Raw genomic sequence first — 26565 nt, forward strand, 5'->3', positions numbered from 1 at the left:
GAGAAGAAAAAGAGAGTCAATTACTTTTGAGATGAAAATTAAAATAATAATGCAATATGAAAATGGAAAAACGGTAGCAACCATTTCACGCAACCTTGGCTTCTCTCACTCGATGATATCAACAATTTTGAAGGACAAGGAACGAATTCGTGAGGTAGTGAAAGGATCAGCACCTATAAAGGGAACAGTAATAACGAAAAATAGACAAGGTCCTCTTCATGAGATGGAGAAATTACTTGTGAGGTGGATGGAAGATCAGCTGCAAAAGCGTGTACCCTAAAGCCTTCTAACCATACAGGCTAAGGCAAGAAGCCTTTTCGAAAGCCTGAAAGAGCAGGCAGAAGATGAGTGCGACCAAACCTTCACAGCAAGTCATGGGTGGTTCCAAAGGTTTAAGAACTGTTACAGTTTGCACAGTGCAAAGGTGAGTGGAGAGGCAGCAAGTGCTGATGTGGGTGCTGCTGAAGCTTTTAAGGAGGAGCTACATCGTGTCATCGTGGAGGGAAATTATTTGCCTAAGCAAATATTTAATGTGGATGAAACTGGCTTATTTTGGAAGCGCATGCCTGAACGGACATACATCCACAAAGAGGCGAAAACAATGCCGGGATTCAAGGCAAAGAAGGACCGAATCACACTTCTGTTGGGGGGGAATGTAGCTGGTTTCAAAGCAAAACCCTTCATGATATATCTCATTCAGAGAACCCAAGGGCTTTTAAAAATGTCCGCAAGCACGCACTGCCAGTGTTTTATCACAGTATTAAGAAAGCATGGATGACCCTAGCACTGTTTGAGGATTGGTTCCTTAGTTGTTTCATTCCACGAACCAAGGAGTATTGTCTGCAACAAGGGGTTGCCTTCAAGATTTTATTAATTTTAGATAATGCTCCGGGACACCCACCACACCTGCACGACCTGCACCCTGATGTTAAGGTAGTTTACATTCCACCTAACACTACCTCTATCATCCAACCCATGGATCAAGGTGCTATTGCTGTATTTAAAGCGAATTATTTACGTACGACCTTCACTCAGGCTGTTGCTGCTACTGAAGGTGAGAAAACGCTCAGAGAGTTTTGGAAGGACTACAACATTTTGCAAAGTACAAAGAACATAGCTACAGCATGGGATGAGGTTACAGGTCAGTGCATGAATGGAATATGGAAGAAGGTCCTGAAAAGATATGTGAACAGTTTCAAGGATTTAGTGAAGATGAAGCAATTTCTGAGATTAGTAACAAGATAGTGGAGTTGGGTAAACAGCTGGAGTTGGAAATTGATAATGAAGATGTTGAGCAGTTGGTGGAAAATGTAGCAGAAAAGCTAAGTAACAAGGATCTTATTGAACTGTATGCACAGAAATTTGCAGAAGAAGAGGAGAGACAAAATGTTAAAGAAGAACCTGCACCTCCAAAAAAGTTTTCAGTGAAACAAATAGCAGAGGCATTTGCTACTATTAATAAAGGGATGCAAATGTTCGAAGAAATGGATCAAAATGTTGAAAGGCTGCAAAGTTGGAGACAGAGATCATCCGTACATACTTGTTGCCAAGGCAGGAGATTTTACGAAAAGAAAAGGCAAACACAGCCTTAAATTACGAGAGTTTTGCAGCCCCCACCTGCTGTCTCCTCACGCCCCACCACTGCCTCTTCACTCCTAAAGATAATCCGTAATACCTCAGCCTCAAAAGTAAGTGCTATGCTGTTCCATTCGAAGAAAGCAAAATTGGATGACCCACCTGGTAGCCCCAAGGTTCTTCCTCCTCTCAGTTTCCTGATCCAACATGTAATCATGCCGAATGGAAAATTATTGAGGCCCCGTGTGCATTCCGCTGACTACATTAAAGGTAAGTGCTCAGTCACACTTTATTCATTTTTCATTAATGATTACTTTTACTGTACTGTATTTCATTTTAGAATTTCTATGTATTATTTTCGCCTTTTCGCCTTACAACCAAATTGAGTTACGACCTGGTTGTTGGGACGGAACCCAGTCGTAAGTCGAGGAGAGACTGTATATGAAGAGGTCAGTGGTACACTGACGTATCAACCAATCAGAGAGAAATAAGATTCTTGAGTTACACAAGATAGGAATTTTGGCCTTTTTCACAGTCTCCAAGGAGCACGTGTAGGTTGTGGGGACAGTGGAACACTGACGTACATGCCACAGAGCATGACCATTCAGAGGCACGTGAAGCCATGACAAAACTTACTCAGCCAATGAGAGGCCAGCGATGTAACGGCATGTGCAGCATTGGGAACTATAGCTGGTGTTAGAACCACGTTATTATTGGACACCACGTAAGTGATTCTCCATTATGGTCTTCCTAATTAGTGCTCGTCATCTACACACACCTGTACACCTATTCTGGGCTGGTGATTACTACATTAACATTGTAGAATCTGAAAAAGCTGGATTGAAATTACAAGCAGAAATGCCTCACACACACTATTTCATAGCCAACTTGCATATGCAAGATCACAAATGAATCCATAGATACGACAAATATTCAATATTTCTTGAATATTAAAACTAAAAATATTAGTCATACTCTCACCTGATTTCAAAATCAATATTTGATTCATATGCTTCATATACGGGAGTTCCAATACCGTTCACAAACACCTTCCCCTCCCCAAGAAGTCGCTTTGCTGCAGGAATTAGTCTTGGAAGAGCAAGTGTTATTTGCAGGAATGGTACTTTTTTATTTCCATGGAAGCCATATATACTCTCTTTGCTAACTATATCTACTGCTAATACAGCATCTGATATACTTTCCCTGTTGGACTTCATGTCATCAAGAATCACACGATTGAGAACATTCTGTAAACAAAAACATAAATTACTGAATGCAATAACTTGAAAAATATATAAAAAACATTATAAAACAACCATAATGGTATAAAGTACTAATTTATTAACACCTGTGCATATATCTGAGTAATTCATACCTTACCACCTAAACACTTCACCTACATTGATAACCATTTTCTTTCAAGCATATACTGTACCGTAAGCATCAGCCTTTCCTACTATACTGTAAGGTGGTAAACACAACCAATCTCTATTTACATTCGCTGTCATCCATTCACTTAATTGCTGGAAAATCCCCATAAACCATTTGACACCATGAACTCCTATTTCTTATGCACACTGCTGTTTCCTGGATGTCCTTCACAGAATCCTTCCACCTTCATTTTGCTTTTCCCTTCTCCCAACTACAATACTTTGAATCAAAACCTTTTTTTAGCAATCCTTTAAATCCCATTCACTACATTTTTCTGTACTGTACTACCTGAACCAAGCGTGGTCAGTTCTCAGATAATTCTTCTATCTAATTTCTATATTTTTCTGTTGTCTGCCTCCTATTCAACCCAAAAGTTGCTCTCAAACAAAATTTTTCTGTCTCTTCCAATCAGCTCCTCCCTCTTGCATCCAGCGTCTGTGCCTCATATCCAATTACTACTGTCAGTATAAAAATTCCTCTATACATCCCTAGCTTTGTCAATTTAACATCATTATTCTTACACTTCTCATTATACCCATTACATTCTTTCCCCCTGTTACTATGATTCAATTCATCATTTGCTAACACATCCACCCTCATACAGGTAGCCCCTATTTATGATGGAGTTAGGTTCCTGAAAAACCTATTGCTGGTTGAAATATCATAAATTGGGATCATTATAACATGGGGTTCAATGGGATACGTTCCCAGCCAGTCGGATGCCCACAGAGGCTCGTGAGCGTGCCAACATCTGCTTACCATGAATAGTCAAAACCACGAATGGTAAATCCACAAATAACAAGGGTTTACTGTTTACAAAACCATATTATATTCACCCTTTTTCCACACATTTCTTGTCTCTTACACAATTAGCCTGACACATTGTGCTGCCAATTACTATTCTAAAAACTATATACTGTAAATACAAGATAATACATAAAAAAAAATGGTTTTGATAACCATAATCCACCTAACGAAAGTGTTTTAATGGAACCTAACCCTTTCATTCAATGGGAACTTGCTATATTCTTATTTATTGGTGTCATCATCATCAAATAATCTATTTCCATTAATTTTCTACACTGTTAGCTAACATTTCATACAGGCTGGTACAGCACTAAGCCTTTCCCTAAATGGAAAATGCTAAGCTGTTTCATAAACAGTGCAAGAAGGATAACCAGTAAATCTAAAGAAATATTAAATTATACTTCAGGATATATTTCACATTCTACAGGTACAGTCTGTGGCGTGTATTTCTAAGAAGCAAAGTAAGCATTGCTTACCCTATAAATATTCTTCCCTTCAAAATTATAATAGGTCTTTGTTTAATTAATGAATTAATTAATTGTATACAGTAGTACCTCACCAACCGTGAAGGCTGGGTTCCTGAAAATCCTGTTGGAAAAACAGGGATAGTCCCCCTGTGACAGAAGGCATGCTCTAAAAAAAAAAATGGCGGGGTAAAGGCAGCAGCACACTGGGCACTTTTCCTCCCAACCATGCTGGGCCAACACGGTTCGACCAGCTAAACAAAGAAACGTTTTTGTCACACTGGGAATTCCTCTTGCAGTTCTAGGGTGTCCTTCCACTGGTTCTTCTTCAGGAGGTTTTTGCTGAAGTGCTCATGTCTGTAGTCCCACAGAATAAATTAGCCGTTAATGCTCTCTATTAATTTGTGCTGTGCTTCACAACTCCAAATAACCTTCCTAGAATATGAATTGAATTGAATTGAAACAGTTTATTTAGCCAGAAAACACATATACAGAGTGGATAATAATAACAATATTAACATGGCTGAGCCAGCTGAGAACCTGAGGCCTCTTGTAGGCACCTCATATATATTGTACATTTATCTCAAGGAAGTATTATGTAACATTTAGTATCATCTGGAATAGTACAATAGCATGGTGGCAATAAGAACATATCAGTATGTTACCACGGTTACCACTTCGATATTTTTATTTTTTATTTTTTTTTTTACATTTATATTATGAGTATATACATAAGTTACAGTGGAATTGAAAAACAGAAATATAATGGGGGAAGCAGTAAAATATACGCTGTACAGTATTAAGGTTGAACAAGAGGACAGAGTTGTCAGGATTATGTCTAGTTAGTTGGCAAATATATTTATTGCAATAGCAATTTCTTATCTATCTACATGATAAATTCTGATAAAACAGTTTTGGTGGTACAATAAAAGCAGGCACTGTATATATAATAGGCATTACAAAAAATATTAATACCTAGACAATAGATATTTTTTAAGAGAAGATTTAAAGGAAGGGAGCGTAGTCTTTGCTCAGATGGGTGGGGGTAAGTTGCTCCACACCTTCACACCGTGATATTTTACGGAGGTCTGGGAATGGGAGGAGCACATGAGGGGTGGTGGTCTTAGCAGCTCTGGGTGCCTTAAGTTGTATCTCTGATTATTTAGGAACTGGAAATAATTGTTGTCAAGCAAGTGATTGATAGATTTATAAACAAAGAGGGCACAGCAGTAGGTGTTAATATCCTCAAATTTTAAAATTTTGAATTTAGCAAATTTTTCGTTTCTGTGATGTTTTTTTTTTCAAGTTGGTCATTGTCCATACAACTCTCTTTTGTGCAGTAACCAGGGATTGTGTTTTTGAAGAACCAGAGGCCCCCAGAGTGTGTGACAGTGTATCAGGTGTTGGTAAACAAGATCATGATGGACTTCTTTCATTGCTGAGTGACTGTCGAGTGTGATACATGATGCCGCACTGTTTATCGACTTAACTGTGAATGGCTTGTATGTGGTTTCTCCAGTTAAGTTTCTCATCAACAATAACTACGAGGAATTTAGTATTTTGTTCGCGTTTGATGACTGTATTACCAAGGTACAGGGGGCCCAAGTCTGGGGGTAAGTTTTTCCTTCTGTGAAAGATCATGAAGTGGGTTTTTTCGAGGTTTAACGTCAGTTTATTAAGTATTACCCAGGTCCAAACTTTGGTCAATTCAGTGTTCATAGTTCTCATCAAGGAATGAAGGTCTGAGTTGCTGGCATAGAGATTACTATTGTCTGCAAATAAGTTGTATTTTACGAGTGTGCTGGCATGGACTATATATCGTTTATATACAACAAAAACAGTACTGGACCGAGGATGGATCCTTGGGGTCGCCCTACAACATTGGCGAGGAGTCAGATCAGTGATTATTATAGCAGACATACTGCTTCCTGTTGGACAGATATGAGGTAAACCAATTGTGGGATAGGCCTCTAATGCTGTTATGTTCAAGCTTTGAAAGGAGGATGGTATGATCGACAGTATCGAAGGCTTTACAGAGGTCCAAGAATATATCGACTGTGAGCTGACTGTCATCAAAGGAGTTTAAGATGTCATTAGTAAAGGATAGCAGAGCACTCTCAGTCGACCTTCTAGCTCTAAATCCAAACTGGGAGTTTGTAAAGATGTTATTGACACTGCAGAAGGAATTTAGTCTACTACATGCTAGCTTCTCCAGTATCTTATTCAAGGCTGGGAGGACTGATATGGGGAGGTAGTTCTTGAAGAGACCTTTGTCCCCAGATTTTTTATATGCTGGGTGAACTTAAGCAATTTTCAGTTTATCAGGAAAGACACCACTAGTGAAGGAGGAGTTACAAAAGTGTAGGAGAACAGGTAGTAATAAGTGGGCCACTGTCTTAATGATGCTCATTGGTATATTGTCTTCGCCTGCTGCTGCATCTTTGGACATTTTTATGATGGCCAGTAATTCATCTGTTGTGACGGGATAAGAACAGCTCATTTTGCTGTCTGTTTTGCAGGTAGGCTCTAAATTCCTCATGGTTATCAGGGATGCTCTTTGCAAGATTTTTGCCAACAATTATAAAATATTCATTGAAGTGGTTGGCATTGGGGGAGGGTTCTGTTACAACTGAATCATTTATCATAAAAGCTGGGTGGGGGGCTGAAGACTGAGTGTTTCTGTTCTGAATAGAATTACAGGTTGACAATCCCTTATCCGAAATCCTTGGAACCAGAGGCATTTCGGATTTTGGAATTTTTCGGTTTTCAGAATGGTTTTTTTTTTTTTGGTATTAGCCCATCCGGGCACAAGTCACTGACCCACATTGGGGTCTGGGGGGCGAAAATATAATAATCATAATAATAATAATAATAATAATAATAATAATAATAATAATAATAATAATAATACAGGTAATAATAATAATTCATAGGTCTAGGTCGTGTTACTCGCTTTTAATTTTTTTTTCATTCTTGTATTTCTTTATTATTATTATTATTATTATTATTATTATTATTTTATTAATACAGTATTATTGTTATCATTATTATTTTATTATGATGTATTTTTTAATTAAATTTTTTATTTACTATAAATAATTATTATTATAATTATTATTATTATTATTATTATAATTATTATTATTATTATAATTATTATTATTATAATTAGTATTACTATTACATTTTCGCCCCCCAGGCCCCGATGTGGGTCAGTGATCTATGCCTGGATAGGCTAATCCCTGTTTAAAAAAAAAAAAAAAAAAAAAATTGCTCCACAAAAAACTTTCGGTTTTCAGAGCTTTTCGGTTTTCGGAAATTCGGATAAAGGGTTGCCAACCTGTATGACATTCCAGGTTTTCTTACTGTCGCCTGATGCTGACTGGAGCTTATTTGTATAATAGCTACGTCAGGCATTTTTTACTGCTTGAGTTACCGTATATACTCGTCTATAACCCCCCTTCGTATATAGGTCGACCCCGATTTTTTGACCAAGAAATCGTTAATTTATGATATTCCTCGTTTATAGGTCGACCCAAGTTTTTGAGGGTAAAGGAACAACAAAACCTTCAGAAAAACACTACGTCCTATAAACTTGTTTACCATTTATTATTACGACACTTTACACTGAAACGCGGGTAGTTTCAACAAAAATATTGTATATTTCCATTCAAGTCAATTAGGAGGGAATATTATTGTAATACAACAGTTTTTTAACTAAACCATTCGAAAAGTGATTACGGTAACATCTTTTGAACGAAAGAAAGCGCAAGTCATTGTTTTCGTCACGATTTTATCCCACTTTCCACTGTAATACGTACGTCATTTCAGCAAAAAATATTACATTTCCGTGAATGTAGTATATCAAGCACAGTATGAATAGAATATCATTGTAATATAACAGAATTTTAACCGAAAACTATTAAAAAAACGAATAACATCTCAAGAACATCGGAAGCTTAGGTAAAGTCTTTTGTTTTCGTCATGTATTTTATCCTATTTTACATTGAAATACATCACGTTTCAGCAAAACTACTATTTATTTCCGAGAATATATTCATTCAGGCGCAGTTTAGGTAAAATATACGTGTGATGTAATAGTTTTTTAACTGAAAACGATTCGAAAAACACGTACCCTCTAGCCCTGTTCAAGGAGAGGACTGGGAGAAGCTGTTTGGTGCTGCAGACGATGACAAGAAAATGATTTTGATGGATTTTAATGAAAATATTCAGAAATATGGTATCGTAATATTTATTCAAGTCAATTAGGATATTATTGTAATACAATACAACAGTTTTTTAACTAAACCATTCGAAAAGTGATTACGGTAACATCTTTTGAACGAAACAAAGCGAAAGTCATTGTTTTCATCACAATTTTATCCCACTTTCCACTGTAATACGTATGTCATTTCAGCAAAAAATATTACATTTCCGTGAAGGTATTATATCAACCACAGTATGAATAGAATATCACTAATATAACAGTATTTTAACCGAAAACTATTAAAAATACGAGTAACATATCTTGAACATCGGAAGGTTAGGTAAAGTCTTTTGTTTTCATGTAGTTTATCCTAATTTACATTGAAATACATCACGTTTCAGCAAAACTACTATTTATTTCTGAGAATATGGAAATGTAATATTTTTGCTGAAATGACGTACGTATTATAGTGGAAAGTGGGATAAAATCGTGACAAAAACAATGACTCGCTTTCTTTCGTTCAAAAGATGTTACCGTAATCGCCTTTTCGAATGGTTTTCAGTTAAAAACTGTTATATTACAATAATATTCTATCCTAATTCACTTGTGATGTAAAAGTTTTTTAACTGAAAACGATTCGAAAAACACGTGTACCGTCTAGCTGATACGGCAGAGCCCTGGTCGTGGAGGCTTTGTGTTTGCATCGGCCCTTCTTAAGCAGCTTTTAATTTTAGCGTACGTTGAAATTGTGTTTACCGGTGTATTCTTATTTTCTTGCTTCTTATTTTCCAGAAATATGACAAGTTTTTATATAATACAATGTTACGGTACTTTTAATTTACAAGTATTCATTTTTAAAAATACAGAAGACACCAAACAAATACTAGTACGGATATTTGCGTGACTCTCCCGCCAAAAAAGACCAAACAGCTGGTACTCTCTCCCTCAGCCCTACCAAAAATAGCCCAACATCTTTCTTGTTTATTCTCTTCCAATTTCTCACTTTAACTGGTATTTTTTACTTCATATTGCCTACATCAGATAAACTACAGTAATTGAGGTTAGATATTGTTATAAATTTGATTACCGGGTCCTGGCAGGTACCGTTAGAACCACCTGACCCTACCAACAGTGTTGCAAGTCAGACAGCATTTTTTTTTTTTACATTTTTGGTGTCTCCATTTGTTAATTTTTTTTCTGTGGGGTTTGCACAATAGTATACTGTTTTACCTACAGTATTGTAAAACGATTTGGGAAAAGAAATACTCGGTAACTTAAAATTTTAAAAGGAAAATTTTGAAACTGGCAACTGTGTGTAGATGACCTGACTCACATCATATTGATGTTTCAAATTTAATTAACAAAAATTTATGTATCTATAAATAAACTTTTAAAAATGAATACTTTATGTTTTACATACTCCTGTGCATACCATACCATGCATTTGGCTACTTTGGGCTTGCTATGATGACGCAAGAGATCTGCCCTGGCAACTGTACCGACACTCACAGCGGGTGGTGCGTTGGTGCGTCGTTTCCATTGTTTACTGGTAGTTACTGGTAAATATTTTTCAACCTAACGAAACTATTACCCGTATAGAGGTCGACCCCCAACTTTTTGCCCAAAAATTTGGTCTTAAGAACTCGTGCTATACACGGGTATATACGGTACTCTATTTCTGATACTTCGGTAAGCATCACCGAAAGTTATGGGTCTTTTTGCAAATTTCCTTTGGGAGTTTGTGTTTTTCTTTTATCATTATCTTTATTTCACTTGTGATATAGGGTTTGGAAATGGATACATTTTTCAATGACTTAGTCTTGAGCGGGGAAGCACTTATCAAAGCAAGCATTGAAGATGCAAGAAAAGTTGCAGTTGTTTACGTTGTTGTCGGAGGCATAGACAAGATGCCAGTTAGAATTCATTAAGTTGTTTTCAAAAGGAGCATGTTGTCGGTGCAGTAGTCTCTCTATTGTATTGAGACTCTACTAGACCTTTCAGGTCTTGTGGCTGTTTTATACATGGCAAAAACTGGGAAATGATCTGAGATATTGTTATAATAATTCCACTTGCTAGATTGTTAGGAGTGTTGTTAGTCCAGATATGATCTATCACAGTGGCAGTTACTCTAGTGGGTTTGGTTATAGTGTTGAAGAAGAGTTTAGAATGACAGGTAGCAAGAAGGTCTAATACTGAGGTGTCGGTTTCTGATTTTAATAGATCAAGGTTGAAATCTCCTATAATGTAGTAAAGTTTCGTCTCTGAACTTATGATAGTGATAAGCTCTGAAAATTTATCAATAAAGTTTCTTACACTAGTGTGGAGTCTTCTGTAGATTACTCCTACTAGGATATTTCGTGTGTCGTTACGTAATTCAGTAAAAACACTCTCCATGAACTCCTCCTGAACCTTTACATCATCTCTTACAGAAGTGCTATACTTGATATCAACATATAGGGCGACACCACCATTGTGTTGTGATGTGCTGAAGCAGTGTCTATTATTATTAGGAATGTAATACAAATGTTCAATATCATTAGTGAGTTTGGTCTCACAGAACCCAAGTACATCAAATTTATGGACAACAGAAGATATACACTGATCGAAAAATGTATCTAAATGAAGGGGAATACTGCTGATGTTATGGCTAATTAAGGAGAAGGAATGAGATAGTAGAAGACTAGAACTAAACACGGGAGAGTCAGGAAAGTAATAGTTACAGTTGGGGTTGGTGTAACCCAGTGAGTTATGTAGAAAGGCATCAGGATCAATATGAGGGAGTATTGTGTCGACACCATGGGTGAATGGGGTGTACCGTATTTTGCGGCGTAGAAGACGCACTTTTTATTACAAAAATATACCTTGAAAATTACCATGCGTCTTCCACGACACTAGTTGATGGGTTGTAGCAGAGGTTTTCGTAGGGTCAACTTAGCAATTACAAGTGTTCTCTATACTCTAAAACAATTGATTTAACTAATATTGTTGATATACTGTACTGCGAAAAATACGATTATTTACTTTCTCAGTAGGCAAAAAACAAAAATTAAATGGCTGCAGCTACTCAACCCCTGCAACTGTGCGGCTTGTTTACTAATGGCAGTTGTGCGGCAGAGCCATCTATTGAGGAATTGCGTCATTATCATACCGACAAAATCAAGAGAAAGAATGTAAACACTACAACCAGCTAGAAGCAGAGGTGACCAGGTGTATAAAATGAGTGCTGTATTAAAGATTTCACCTTCTTATACAGATTTTTTATTAAAAATTCATGAAAATGACGACTGATAAGCAGTTCTAAGTGACGACATTCAGAGGTGTGTGTACTGGTGCCAAAAGGGCTGTATATCAAACAAAGGTTTCACTGGTGTCGGTTAGTAGGTATAAAAAGTTTTTCCTAGAACTACATTTCCAAAATCAAGGTCATCTCCCACGATGCAGCGTCTTCTATGCCGCAAAATACGGTAACACATATAATCTAGCACATCTAAGGGAATGACACTGGCATCATCAGTGTAGGAACATTGATACTGATTAAGGAACAGTAAAAACTCAGAGTCACTGAGGTGTGAAAAAGGAAGATCAAAGAAAGCTATAATAATGGGGGGGTGGGGGTAATGTACTCACAAGTGCCACAACCAACAGAATTAAGATGACAGGTATTGTTGAGGGTGGTTCCCAGATTGAGTGGGAGGTGCGTCTGTCACTTGGTTTTGAGGGTTGCTGGTTTTTACCACAGAGGGTAGATGTTTAGTACCCGGGTTGGCCGGCAGGGGGAGGGGAAACTCCTCAGGTGATAGCGACAGTGGCTGGTTCCCTCTCAGTGGGGAGGGGGTTCTCGAGGGGCTTGGGGGTACAGCGGGTGGGTGAGTGGGCGGGTGTCCACTTGCCGGATCCCTCACAACAAGAGTTTTATGACTGAACGTCACGTGTTTCCCTTGTTTCCTGGCTTCTTTAAGCTGGTCCATTTGCTGTAGGCGGGCTTCAGTCGTACCTGGTCAGAGGTCCTCGTTGACGAAGATAGTGCTGCCTTTCAGCTCACTGCATTGAAAAAACACTTTGTCACGGTCAAACTTTACTTCAGAAAGTTTAAAGCATTCATTCAGCAGGCGTGAAATTTTGCGCTGGGACGACTCCCAGTTCTCGTCGGCATCTTCGGCGACTCCGGTAAACCTGAGGTTGTTTCGCCGCCCTGTCATCCACATAATCCATCCGGTCTGCTGTTGTCTTTAGTTCCATTTTGAGCTTGAAATTATCCTCACTCAGTTGTTGAACTTGGGTCTTAAGTGCTCAGTTATCTTTAGCTTCAACATTCAATTTTCCTTGTGTCATTTATTTCCCCTTACGAGAATTCCAAGCTGCTTCTAATCTCACTTAGCTGGTCAGTGAGATGCCGGTCAGCCTCTTCTAGCTTCCTAATGGTCTCCTTATTCATTTGTTGTATGATGTCCTGTATGAGAGTCCGTTGGACTTCCATTATCACATCAGTCAGCTGTTGTTTCGTGAAATTTGAATTTTTGACACTAACAGCCAATTTAGACATATCGAAGCTAGTGAGGGAAGTGTAGGCTGGCAGTGGGGAGTCGGTCAAACTGTGTGGTCAGCGGGGTGGCTGGCCTGGTGGGACGGTGGGGGAGAAGGAAGGTGAGGTGGACTAGGGCTCAGATTACAAGCTGTGGCACTGAGAGAAATCACAGTCACAGAGTCACAGATTCACCAGTAAATTGATAAATATATCTACTTAGGGGGATCACAGATAGATATTGTACTGGTCACGTCACTAACTACTCACTCACGAATCAGTTTTTCTAGAAATCAGGCTGGGTACTCCTGATATGACCCTGTTTTTTTTCAACGAAAAACACGGAGCTCCCACATACACATCCCACGTGTGCTGGGGAAACCATTGTGAAGTTTGTCAAGTGGCAGCGGCTGGCTGGTCAAAGAAGAGCCTAAATAATGATTTAATAATACTAAAGAAGTTTTAAAGTGAATAAAAAATAGAAACATGTCACCGTTTGATGTGTTACAATTGAAATTATTATCGTTTCATGATTTATTTTAACTTTTACTTAAATATTCAACTCCTAATATGAAGCTCTTTTGAGCACTATTCCAGCCAAACTATTGTCTAATTCTTGCAACAGCCGAAATACTGCTGCTTGCTGGGCCGTCAGGCCAGTGGCCAGCAAAAACAGCCAACGTGTTGGGAGGAAAGTGCCCAGTGTGCCGCTGCCTTAAGTCCTTCCTTCCGTTATAATACTGGACAGACAAACTTGAAATAAAGGGAGAATCCACGAAGTAGCACTGGAGAACTACATGGGGCCTATCTAATCAGGAAGGAGGGGAATAGGGGTTGGGGGGGGAGGGGTGGAAGATACTGTAATTGTAATCATCTATACAAGTCATAAATAAAATATGAAAACAGAGCAAAAACACCTTCTTTTATAGCTTCCAAACAGTCCCCTTAATTCACCTGCCAAAAGTACTTCATTCAGTCACCTAAAAATAAAATTAAAATATTAATATATCTTTACCTTGAATTCTCCCAAATGAGACTCCTTAAATGTTAGTGGACAAGTAACATAGAAGTAAGGAGAGAAGCCATGCACGTGGCAACATATAGAATTCCCATCATCATTAACTCCATACATGCGCATCACTGGCACTTTACCAGCATGTTGTCCAGGCATTCCATCAATGGAACTCCCTAAAAAAAAATAATAAATAAATAAATAAATAATAATAATAATGTGTTAATATGTATGGTCACAAATGAGAAAATGAATGCTGAAATTCTAATTATGACAGAGGTAAATAAATTCTCATGATTATTTCAACTCACCACACCCCCATAATGGTGTTTTGTTGCTCTCTCAAAATAATGTAGCAACAGAATAATTATTTCCCAAACTCACCTAGATCTCTCAGTTTTAAAAGATGACAACCAGCCAAAAAAGTTCTCCTTACCAAAATCTATCATATCCATTTATTCAGAAAATTAATTTCACTAATCAGTTCCTAAGACTTGTGCCCCTCCAAGGTTAGAAGGTGGGTAGTAACCATTTGTGTACGGGCTCCCCTCTGTGCTGAATAAAATTGTCTGGCATTAGCCAAATAAAGTATTAAAAGTGGTGCTCCTGTAGTGAAGGAATTAAACCATTTGTTTATCTCTCAATTGGAAAAAGGATTCCAGGAGTCATTCCCTCACTTATGATTATGATTGTTCACGAGTCTTTGCAGCCAAGTTTACCTTATAAAAAATCACACGGGAAAATGGAAACAACGGAGTACCTTAGCTTTCGTCTTTATTCAAGACATCTTCAGAGGCAACTGAAGATGTCTTGAATAAAGACGAAAGCTAAGGTACTCCGTTGTTTCCATTTTCCCGTGTGATTTTATCAAGATATATATATATATATATATATATATATCACTTGTCAATAAGCCCAAGTGATTTAAACTAGTTAAGAATTCAGAAGGAATAACTATGTATTCAAATGTTTTCACTCAATGTCATCTCTTCACTGTAATTTATGGAAATCAAATACTATTTGTATACACTGCTACAGTATTAAAAACATTGAAGTTAACAAATATTGTATACAGCAAGTAGGAAAGCAGGGAACATACTGTACACTAATATGGAGTAAACAAGTTAAAGCAATGGCGAGAGGGTTCAGAGCACTTCATCCATCTTAAACTGATTCTGTAATGTTAAGGTGGTCATAAAAAATCATAGAATGTAAAAGACAAATGAATTAGGGCCAGTTAAGATACAGCACACAGTATACTAAGGAGGCAGTGTGGTGTGCACTGCGCAAAACAGCCTTCAGTTCCACAGCTCTAAAGTCAGATACGCATTTATAGTTTGGGTGGACAGAGTACCCAGCAACCCTTATGACACTGCATCCACTCAGCCACCACACCGCTCTTAAGACTGAAAATAAAACACTACCTGTATATGTTATTTACCATACTCATTTAATTTATAGAAATATAATTCTATTGGAGGTGGCTACTTAGACAGGAAACCAATCATGACGGGCTGGTGTGATCAGTGATCATTTTCTCACCTAATTCGTGTCATTCTAACATCACACCACAGGCATTTATTATACCTTATTATGAAAAAAAATATGTATTGAAGAAATTAATAAGAATACAGGTTGTGCCTCTCTAGTCCGGCAACCTCGGGACCTGACCGGTGCCGGACCAAGGAAATTGCCAGACCATGGAAATTCACCCTTTTCCTGGATACATAGTGACTTGTGCTTATGCTTGGAAGCACTAGCACCACTTTCTCTGCATCATGGTCTCTTTGAAGACATATTGAAGGGTTAAATGTCGTATAGTAGCTTCTCAAATTTCGCGAGTGTTTAATTCTTCACGTATTTTATTGAAACACAAAAATAAATAAATAAAAATTTTGACGGCGGAAACTTGAATTTCGACGGGTTTCAACGGCCCGCCAACGTGCAGACGACGTGCATAATCGTGTAAACAGCGTCATTTCTCTTATGTACAAAAGATTCATTATTGTTTATTACTGAATGTCTTTTTTATTGAATTAATGTTTACGTGTGCAAAATGACCAATACAATTCATTAATAATACGTAGAATATTAAAACACACGAGGAAATGACACAGCATTGTTTTCGTTGATTACAAAACCAGTGACTGATTGGTTCTACACATAAAACTGAAGAAAATAAGACCTTGGCTGTAGCTGTAGTAAAATTAATATGGTTATTTTAAGTAATGTTATTTAATGTTAATAAATGGAACAATAGAAGTAGCGAACGATAATGGTAAAGAAAAAAGAGAGATCGCGTATGTAAGTGCGCATGCGCACACGTGAAAACATATCGTCATTACTTTACTTAAGAATATGAAAGCAACACTTATTTACTGTTCATATATATTTTAATTAATGTTTCTGAATTTGTTTTTATTGAATTAATGTTTGTGTGTGCAAAATTAACAATACAATTTATTAATAATACGTGGAATATTAGAGGAGACGAGACGGCTGCCGGCATTGTTTATGTTAAAGCTTACAAAACCAGTGACTGATTGGTTCTACATATAAAACTGAAGAAAATAAGACCCTGATTTTAGCTGTAGTAAAATTAATGTAAAAAATGAATATGGTTGCTTGAAGTACCTGTAATGTTATTTAATGTTAATAAATGGAACAATATAAGTAGCTAACCATTAATGGTAAAAAAAAAAGTGAGACTGCGCGTATGTAAGTGCGCACATGTGAAAACATATCGTCATTACTCTACATAAGAATATGAAAGCAACACTTATTTACTGCTCATATATTTTGAAGGGTTAAATGTTGTACCCTGTATAGACAAGCAGAGAGAGAGAGAGAGAGCAGTCGAACTGCCGGATGTAAACAAACCTTAATTTCCCGCGGCTTTTTTTTTTTAAGGGGATTAGCCCACCCGGGCATAGGTCACTGACCCACATTGGGGCCTGAGGGGCAAAAATTTAATACTCCTGTAATAATAATAATAATAATTCAGATAAAAAAAAAAGAAAAAAGAAAAAAGAAAAAAGAAAAAAAAATCTGCCTATCTACCTATTGGACAAACTAAAATCGTTCCGCACCACGGGAGTTACCAGACCACAGAATGCCGGACTAGAGAGGTACAACCTGTATTTATTTCATTTTTTTTATGCTCTCTCTCTTCCACAACTGAACACATTTTGTTTTCTGACATTCTTAAACTAACTTTTCAACATCTTCAATGTATTAAATTTTGCACCTTTGAATATGTTATAGCTATATTGTAATATATATAATATACACAAATATGCATAAATAAGCCACACAAGCAAGATCTTTCATGTGTCACCTCTTCAAGTAAACTAAGTAGCTATAGAGCGAGATTTACAGAGTTCTGTATATATATATATATAATATCCAGCTCATAAGCCAAGGTCTGAAGGTTCTTTGGTCTGAGCCCCAAGGAACAGAAATGGCAGGTGAGGTCAAGAGTGGGGTCATAGGTTAACAGCATTACACAACCCTTCTGCTATAAACAGATGAAATGTACCGGGAATCCCCCCCCCCCACTCACTCATCATTCTGTCACTTTATTTAACTTGCAGACAAAACCCATGACCCTTCAGGCTTCCACACCCTTAATGCATGAGTCATAAAGGCAAGCATGAACTCCGCATGCTTCCCAGTTGGGCACTGTAAATGCTTCTGCGCTTCACCTTGCACAGGATGTAAGGGGGTGCCCAATAAACTAGCCCCCTCCGGGGCAATCTGTAATCTTCGCAAGACATACTATTTTTTTTTTTATAAAAAGTAACAGACAGGAAACTAATTAGATCCCATTTAAAATAATTCACTTTTAAAATAACGATAAGTTAAATTTATATTATTTCCATTTCACTGCATTATTTTCATAATAAGAGATAACATATATTTATGGTGTAATACTAGAACACCAATGAATTGGCTGAGAATATTATTAGTGAGCACTCCAGCTCGTCACGATTGATTTCCTGGTGAAGTAGCCTCCAGGTTGCCCTGCCGGAAATTCCTGGCTAAGTAGCCACTGTAGCACTAATCAAATTCCTTGTAATATAATGTTTTACAAACCCATCATTTTGTGCCCTTCTTAAAATGTATAAAATGGAAAAGTGTTTATCACTTTCAAAGACTTTACCAATGTAATGATCAATCTCAATCTGCTGGAATGTAAGGGATTCTTCCCGAGGATTCAATGGAGAGAGAGGAGGCCGACCCCAAAGACTGTCTGAGTTGTCATCGTCCTTGAAGTCAACACCCTGAAGATAAAAATGGTGTTCATTTATGGGTACAGAATAGTTTATCCGACATCAATACCTCTACCTTCTCCAAAAGTGCAGGTACCATCAGCTGCTTCTACCAGTATATGATCATGGAAAGTAACAAAGGCAACACTTTAATCTTTCAAATACTATACCTGGAACTTATATTAATCTTCCTTCTACTACAGATCACTCTCATTATGTTGGCTTTGCAAGAACCGGATTCACGTGTGTGTCATATACCTTTACTCCCTAAAAATATTGATACTGTACTGGAGTAAGGTTTCACATCTGTGGATGTGCTTTGTACTTTATATCTTTTCCATGTGTAGGGCATCGGGAAAAACTTGGTGCATGCCAGAACACTCAAGAGCACAGTCCAACCTCTTCCCTCTACTGCACTATTTTGTTTGGTGTTTTCATGATTTTTATGGGAAGCTGTTAGTAAATAAAGTTTATGTAAAAAAATTTAAAACAATAAAAACTTAGGAAATTAAGGAAATTCTCAGCCTGCATATGGTGTTCATTATGTTCAATAAGTCAATTAAGTACCATGCTATAACAGTATCCAGGCCTAAAATATGGAGCAGAGCAAAAGTAAAAGATATTGCCAAGTACCCAAAGCTCAATCTGAGCCACCCCAAAATACCTAAAAATAAGAGATTAAAATATTAATGAACAAAAAAGAACAAGTGATATTGCTCTACAGTGTGACTGAAATACTTTAATATTCACCTGTATCTCCTCACTACATGTATCTTGCAAATTCATGTCTCCAAAGTCCATGTCATCCGGAAAATCGTCGTCAAACTCCATATCGTCGTCCTCATCTGCCCTAAAAATTTAGTTCTCCTTGAAAAGCTTTAATAACACAGTAATACAAAATTTTCTTTACACAGAATATCCTTTACTGTAACTTATTTACCCGCTGACATTAATTGATTACAGGGGGTCCCCGAACGACCAACATACGAACATGTTTAAACTTGAAATTTATAGTACAGTACAGTATTTTATTTACCCGATGACTTTATATTTTTTTTACTTTTATTTACTGTACTTTGTCATTCTATTTCTTCTTTTGTCTTAAATTAAGTGATTTTAGATGTATACGTATAAGGACTTAGGCTACGATATAGTGGAATTTCAAACATCGTATAAATCTAACTTAATAACGTCCTCAGGAACGAAACCCGTTCGTAACCCGGGGACCCCCTGTATACACGTAAAAAAAATCCAAGTTAACCTCAGATGGAGGAATTATCTTGAAATCCTGTATCCCAGCAAGCACAGAACCAAGCAGGTCTCTTTAGACAGGCACTAAGGATGTGATCATGTAACAGATGGCACAACTGCCAGACAGCTGGATATTAGATAGCTACTCCACCTCTTATAAAAGCACTAAGACACAGTAAAGGTACCTGATATTTAATGCAAATTGTGCCATTGATGGGGTAGCAGGACAAATACAGTAAACTTCCTCTTATCCAAATTTATTTGGTTGAAGTCCTGTTCAATCTAGCTGAAATTCAGAGTTGGGAGGGGGTCTGTATTGCCTACATTGCGGGATGGAAAATTCCAGAGGATGGGGGGAATTTCGGACTCAGGCTACCAAAGAAAACTGATCCTACTTTAATTTTTAGCCTAGACTTAATACCCTTAGGGTTCTTATATGCCATATTATTATTATTATTATTATTATTATTATTATTATTATTATTATTTTTTTTTTTTTTTTAGCAGCTTAGGGTTTTAACATCTATGGAAAAAGGGGTTAATTTTCTCTTGGTCTCTCATATGCTCTCGGGAGCTTGGCACTAACTCTAGGTGAGTCACCGAGCGGTGGTGTTGCCAGAGCTCCCATACGCCTGGCAGCAGCGTGTACTGTCTCAGCTGTGATGCCCAGCTATTCAAGCCTTGTGCCCCCAAGCACTGTACCTCCATTTGGAGGCCAGTAACATTTAGATTTTTTATTTTGTTTTATACATAGTATGTATATATTTAAACAAACTTTTAGATAAACTATTCAAGATTATTTTGGTTAAAAAAAAATATAAAATTTTAAACATAAGTACATAGAACTGATTTTATAGACTCCAGTGGTATAAACATCTCAGGTTTTTTCATAAACGAATTGAGTTTACATCATTAAATCATGTCAAAATATTTAGTATGGGTGAAGGTTTGTGTCCACAGTGGCTGCGACTGTGGTGGCATAGGAGGGTAACTCAACAGCTGTCTCTGAAGAGGCTGTAGAAATGTCTAAAAAATATGAATAGTGTACCATACAAAGTCAATAAAATTGGCAGTGAAAACAGAACCTCCACTAAACCTCCAGCATCGTACATTGTGAGAGTCATACAGTCACTTCCTGCCTCAACCACCTCAACACCTGAAGATTCAACCAGCTCATGATAGTCACGGTAATAATAAGTACAGTAGTAATATCTCCGGTAGCTGGAATCATTCAAACTTGGAACTCTCCGATAGTGGGAATTGAAATTTTCTCGGAAAATCATTCCCAAAGTCAGAAATTTTCCCGAAAATTCCAGCTTTGGGAAAAATTTTCTGAGGGGCACATTTTCTGCAAAATTCTGAGAAAATTTTCCTAGTACCCAGAAAATTCCGGGGATTGAGGAGTTTTTTCCCCAGGGTTTGAGAGATGAAAATCAGGTGCATCTTCCGAAAATACAGAGAAAATTTTTCCAGTACAGTAAGTCCTCACTTAACGTCAGGGTTGTTCCTAAAAACACGACGTTATACGAAACAACGTTAAGCGGATCAATTTTCCCCATAAGAAATAGATAAAATACGGGAGTTACGTTCCTGAGCCTCCCTTTGCCCCATGAAATACATTACATATACAGAAAGTCATTGCCATTTCTATATAAAATACAGGCATCCCCCACGTTACGGAACCCCGGATTGTGGAATTTCTCTCTTACTGAATTTGTAAATTATGACCAATAATTTCGCGATACAGCCCTTACGGAAATTGGGGTAAATTTTAACAATTTAAAAAAAAATCACAATATAAAATTAAAATTTTTTGTTAAAAATTATAATTTGTTTAGTGTGGATTTTTTGGTGTTTGCTACCGTCAAGCGTGGCGTCGCCACGAGGAGTCAGTCCATTGTTTACATCCAGTGTGCGCACATGTTTCTCGCCCCAGCAGTTGGATTTAACTTTTACAAACATACAGTAAGTACAGTACAGTGCATTACCTTTATTCAAGATGACTGGAAAGAGGCCATCAAGTGGAAGAGACTGCAGTAGTGCAGTGTTTATATGTTTATTTTCATTCATAAAAGGGCTTGAATTACTTTTGGGGGGCCAAAAAAAATTCTCTTAGGAACGCATCTCCAGTTTTATAATGGAAGTCAATAGGAAAATAGGTTTCGCGTAACGGAATTTCGCGATACGGTCAATTTTCCAGGGACGCAACCCTTCCTTAATGCGGGGGATGCCTGTAATGCATACAAATACAACTACTATACTAAGTTTGTATTGGTACTCACCGATGGGCGGAGGTGGCAGAGTGAGTGTGTGGTGGGTAGTGATGCAGAGGAGGCGGATGGTGGGAGGGGAGGAGTATGGCGGGGGCGGAAGAGGAGGGTGGTGAGTCACTGAGACTCTGCGCCAAGCCGAGAGAGGGCGATGCACCGTAAAATGAAGTCTGTGACGACACAAAATGACGTAGTATCGGATCACCGGGACGTTAAACAAATTTTTGGTCTCTAAGGTTTAGCGACATAGTACCAAAACAACGTTAAGCGAGACCACGGTAAACGCAGACTTACTGTACAGCCAGTTCTGCTATAACGCGATAGTTGTGTTCTTGTAAAATATCGTGTTATAGAAAATCGCGTAATAGAAATAACAGGGCTTATGGAGAAAATAGGGTTAGGTGCAGATTACTACTCGAAATCGAAAAAAATTAGTAGTTAGCCTTACACAAAGGATAGCACAGTCTAAATAAATGTTACATTCATATCTAATAATGAAATCATACAGTAAATGTAACACTTTACCTTGAAAAAATATGAATATAACTTGATGGGGGAGAAGGGTGATTTTGAGGTTGATAACATCGAGCTTCTCTTCAAGTGTTATATCCTTTCTTTTGCGATCATCACCGGGAATTCGATCACCAGAACGCTTCTTGGAGATATTCTTCTTTTCCATATTCACAGTTAATACCACAAAATTGGAGAAATAGTAAGCAAAAATCGCGTTACAGCAAACAAGCGTTCGCGTTAAACAAATATCGTTCCTCTATTCATAAATCGCGTTAGAGCAAATTCGCGTTATCAAAACACGCGTTATAGCAGAACTCACTGTACCTGGAAAATTCCAGGGATGGGGGATATTTTTCCCGGTTTGAGAGATGATGTAATGCGTAATTTCTGGAATTTCTGAGAAAATTTTTGTTTCCCGGAAAATTCCGGATTTTTTCTGGCTTTGAGAATCGTCTCATTACCCAGAAATCTCTCATTCCTGGAAGTGCTCTGCACCAATTGTTCCGGCTAACAGAGACATCCATGCTTTATTACTAACAAAGCACGGAGTGGATTTGAGGGTAAACTTAACATTTTTAATAAAAAAATTTCTGATTATTTGTGAAAGGATTTTCCCATTATTATTGATTTGTTTGTGTTTTGTGTGTGTGTGTTTTGTGTGTGTGTGTAATAATAATAATAATAATAATAATTAACGGTTTATTGAAAGAGCTTGGCAGCCAGAAAGCTGAAAATATACAGTTACATATTTGGGGAATGGGTTACGAGTTACAAATAATATACAAGTGACATAAGTGACACAAATAAGACATACAGTATTACCCCGCCTAACGCGGTTTCACTTAACGCGTTTTATCATATACGCGGTGCCTCGCCAGAGCTGAACTTTCACTTAACACGGATTTTTTCCACATATACGCGGTGAGTGTCCGGCTCGAGACGCTATTTTTAGATTTGCCCCACCCTGCCTGACTGCCTGTTTTAGCTCATAAAATTCATACAAATTACCCGGCCAGAATATAATTTACATTGCTGGAATTCTTATAATTTGGTGATCATTTTGAATATAAACATCATATTTTTGCATTAGACATACAAATTTTAGATAAAAATTTTTCTCAAATTAACTATGTTATCTTTTGTGCAAAATATATGACATTTATATTCAAAATATTCCTGGTCTTACAAGGAATCCAGCAATGTCAATTATATTATCCTAACTTTAGTTTGAGGTATTATTTATTAAAATTTAGTGGTTATCCCACACATCTCCTTGGGACGGTTGGTGGGGGGTGGGGGGGAGGGAGGGACCGACCGACCATCTGTTACCCTGTGAAGAATTATTTTTTTTTTTTATTAACTGAAGATATTTGTTTTAGCTCATAAAATTCATACAAATTATCCGGTCTGAATATAATTTACATTGCTGGAATTCTTATAATTTGATGATCATTTTGAATATAAACATCATATTTTTGCATTAGACATACAAATTTTAGATAAAATTTTTTCTCAAATTAACTATGTTATCTTTTGTGCAAAATATATGACATTTATATTCAAAATATTCCTGGTCTTACAAGGAATCCAGCAATGTCAATTGTATTATCCTAACTTTAGTTTGAGGTATTATTTATTAAAATTTAGTGGTTTTCCCCCAAAAATTTCTCTGAGAGGGAAGAGCCAGCGAGTGTAGTGTGAGAGAGGGAGGGAGTTGAGTCCATTATTTGAATGGACATTAACTTGGCGACTGTATTTCTCTTAAGTATTAATTGTGTGCATGTACCATCATAAAATTAAGATGTTATTTTTACTACAACATAGGGATGTGCTTTCAAAAAGTGGAGTTTGGGGGTCAGGCCGGTTTCTATTGGAATTAATCCCATATGTTCTGTTGTTCACTTAACGCGGATTTCACTTAACGCGGGACCCTCTGGGTTCAATTGACCGCGTTAAGTGGGGTACAACTGTATAATAACTTAGATGGGGATCAGCTCAAACTACAGTTCATTTCAACATAGTGACAGTGTAGGGAGCAGTGTTTACTGGGAGTGAATACACTGATTTATTACATGTTATTGATAATTTTTACAATGGTTGGGACTGGGCTGTTCTTATAGCGATCAGTTCGCGCACGTATGGGCTGGATGCGGTTGTGGTGTCGAACAGCAATTCTCGGGCAGGGGATCTCAGGTGGTAGTAGGGGCCGGTGTCGAGGGGTGGTGTAGAAGCTTCTTACCAAATTTGCAGATGAGGCCGTGGTGATGGTCAGTGAGAGTCGAAAGGGTCAGTGTGTTGAGCGCTTCTTGATATGTGGAGTAGGAAGGGGAGAGAATAATCTTGCATGCCCTCTTTTGCACTTTTTCTAGGTGTTTACGTTGTGTGGAATTTAGGGAGGAAGACCAGGTGGGGGAGGCATAGGTGAGCTTGGGAAGTATGAATGTTGTGTATACACTGAGGAGCTCGTGTGCAGGAACTCCGAGGGACTTGAGTCGGCGGAGGAGGTGGAGACGGAAACTGGAGGATTTGACAACTTCACTGACGTGTGGTTTCCAATTTAGTTTGTTGTCTATGGTGACGCCGAGGAGCTTCGTGGAATCTACAACCTGGAGTGTGTTCGGACCTAGGGTAATGGAAGGAGGTGGGACAATGTCGGAGGAGAGGTTGATGTGCATAACCATGGTCTTGGTATGGTTGATGGTGACATGGTTGTTGGTGGCCCAGTTTTGGAGACTGTTCAATAAATCCTGAAGGGCGGTATAGTTGGGAGCAGAATTGTGTGTTGATCCCAATGGTGGAGTCGTCGACATATTTCCAGCGAGCAGGGGGTTTCTCTTAGGGCATCATTGATGAGCATAAGGAAGCAGAGTGGTCCCATCTTGGTGCCTTGGGGGACGCCACAGGTGAGTGACTGAAAGGTGGAGACAGCCCCTCGGAAGCGTACAGCTTGGCGTCGGTCACTGAGGAAGTCTGTAAGCCATGGTATGAGATTTCTCCGAAGCCCGAGGTCAATAGCTTTGTTTATGATTATATTGTGGTCGACTAGGTCGAACGCTTTAGTGAAATCAATGAAGGCGACAGCTACAGACGTTTTTCGTTTCTCGAGATGGCGGTATATGTAATCGAGAAAGCTGACAAGACAGTGAGTGGTGGAGGAAGTTTTCATGTTGCCAAATTGCTGAGGGTCTACGATTCCTGCAATATCAGCATAAGCCCAGTCAAACACAAAACTTTCACAGATTAGGCTGTGTGTGTGTGTGTGTGTGTGTGTGTGTGTCTACATATACACACACACATGTATACAATACAATACTGTACATACAGTGGTCCCTCGGTTAACGAAAGGTTCGGTTAACAAAATTGCCTTCCATAAGAATCTTCAATTCGGTTAACGAACAAAAATTTGATTTACGAAATCCTTACGAAAATCACGTTTTGTTGTGAGCATCAGTTGATCAGCTGATGGTCTAGTCTGCCAATTCAGTAATCTGTTCTATGTTTACATTCGTTTTCAATGTAGTAAATATCAAGAAAGTTGTGCTCTTTAATATTTTTGCAAGCTTTATATTAAAATTATTAGTCACTTTAACATTTATTTAACATATTGATAATATATGCAGTACAGGGAACTAGTTTGATGTGCGCCCATCAGATGCGTGAGTTGGTCACAAGGCGTCAGTTGGGCTTTGAAAACAGTGGAGAGAGCATCTATTTTGTTGGTGTCTTGAATTGTGTTCGTTCCAAAGGGTCATTCGTAAGCCGAAAATTTCGTTAACAAAATCCATTGTTTCAATGGGATATTGGGTAATTGGTTCCAGCTCACAGAAAAGTACATACAAAGTAAAAAAAAAAAAAAATGCAGTAAAGTACACTTACTTTGAGGTGTACTGTATATGTAGAAGGTTCCTGGTTGATGATAATGATGGGAATTAGAAGTGGGGGTAGAGGAGAAGGGAGAAGAGAAGGAAGTGGGGATGGAGGAGAAATCACCTTTCAGGGGACCCATGCTTGATGCCCCATTTCACCAATAAAATTTTAAGTTCACTTGGTGTAATTCAAGATTATTTTATTTAAATCAACACTGCACTGCACTATATATTATCAATATGTTAACTAAATTTCAGAATGACCAATAATTTCAATGTAAAAATGCAAAAATATTCAAGACACCAACAAAATAGATGTTCACTCCACTGTCAACAAAGCCAGACTGATGCCTGGTGGCTGAGTAAAGAGGCTGAT

At 37.8% G+C, this 26565-nt stretch overlaps 1 protein-coding gene across 4 annotated transcripts in view; it reads right to left on the minus strand.

Annotated features, from left to right (window-relative positions):
- The window catches only part of LOC121863712 (DNA polymerase delta catalytic subunit-like), a 115691-nt gene that overhangs the window by 70098 nt on the left and 19028 nt on the right, over positions 1-26565 (minus strand). For all 4 annotated transcript variants that reach the window (XM_042362450.1, XM_042362451.1, XM_042362452.1 and 1 more), the window contains exons 3-6: positions 19040-19139; positions 18181-18301; positions 14022-14194; positions 2557-2822 (exon numbers count right to left, since the gene is read on the minus strand). In XM_042362450.1, coding sequence (XP_042218384.1) covers positions 2557-2822; positions 14022-14194; positions 18181-18301; positions 19040-19139 — 660 coding nt within the window. The remainder of the gene's footprint in view (positions 1-2556; positions 2823-14021; positions 14195-18180; positions 18302-19039; positions 19140-26565) is intronic.

This window comes from Homarus americanus, unplaced genomic scaffold (genome assembly GCF_018991925.1).
Source record: "Homarus americanus isolate GMGI-L3 unplaced genomic scaffold, GMGI_Hamer_2.0 scaffold48354, whole genome shotgun sequence".
NCBI lineage: Eukaryota > Metazoa > Arthropoda > Malacostraca > Decapoda > Nephropidae > Homarus > Homarus americanus.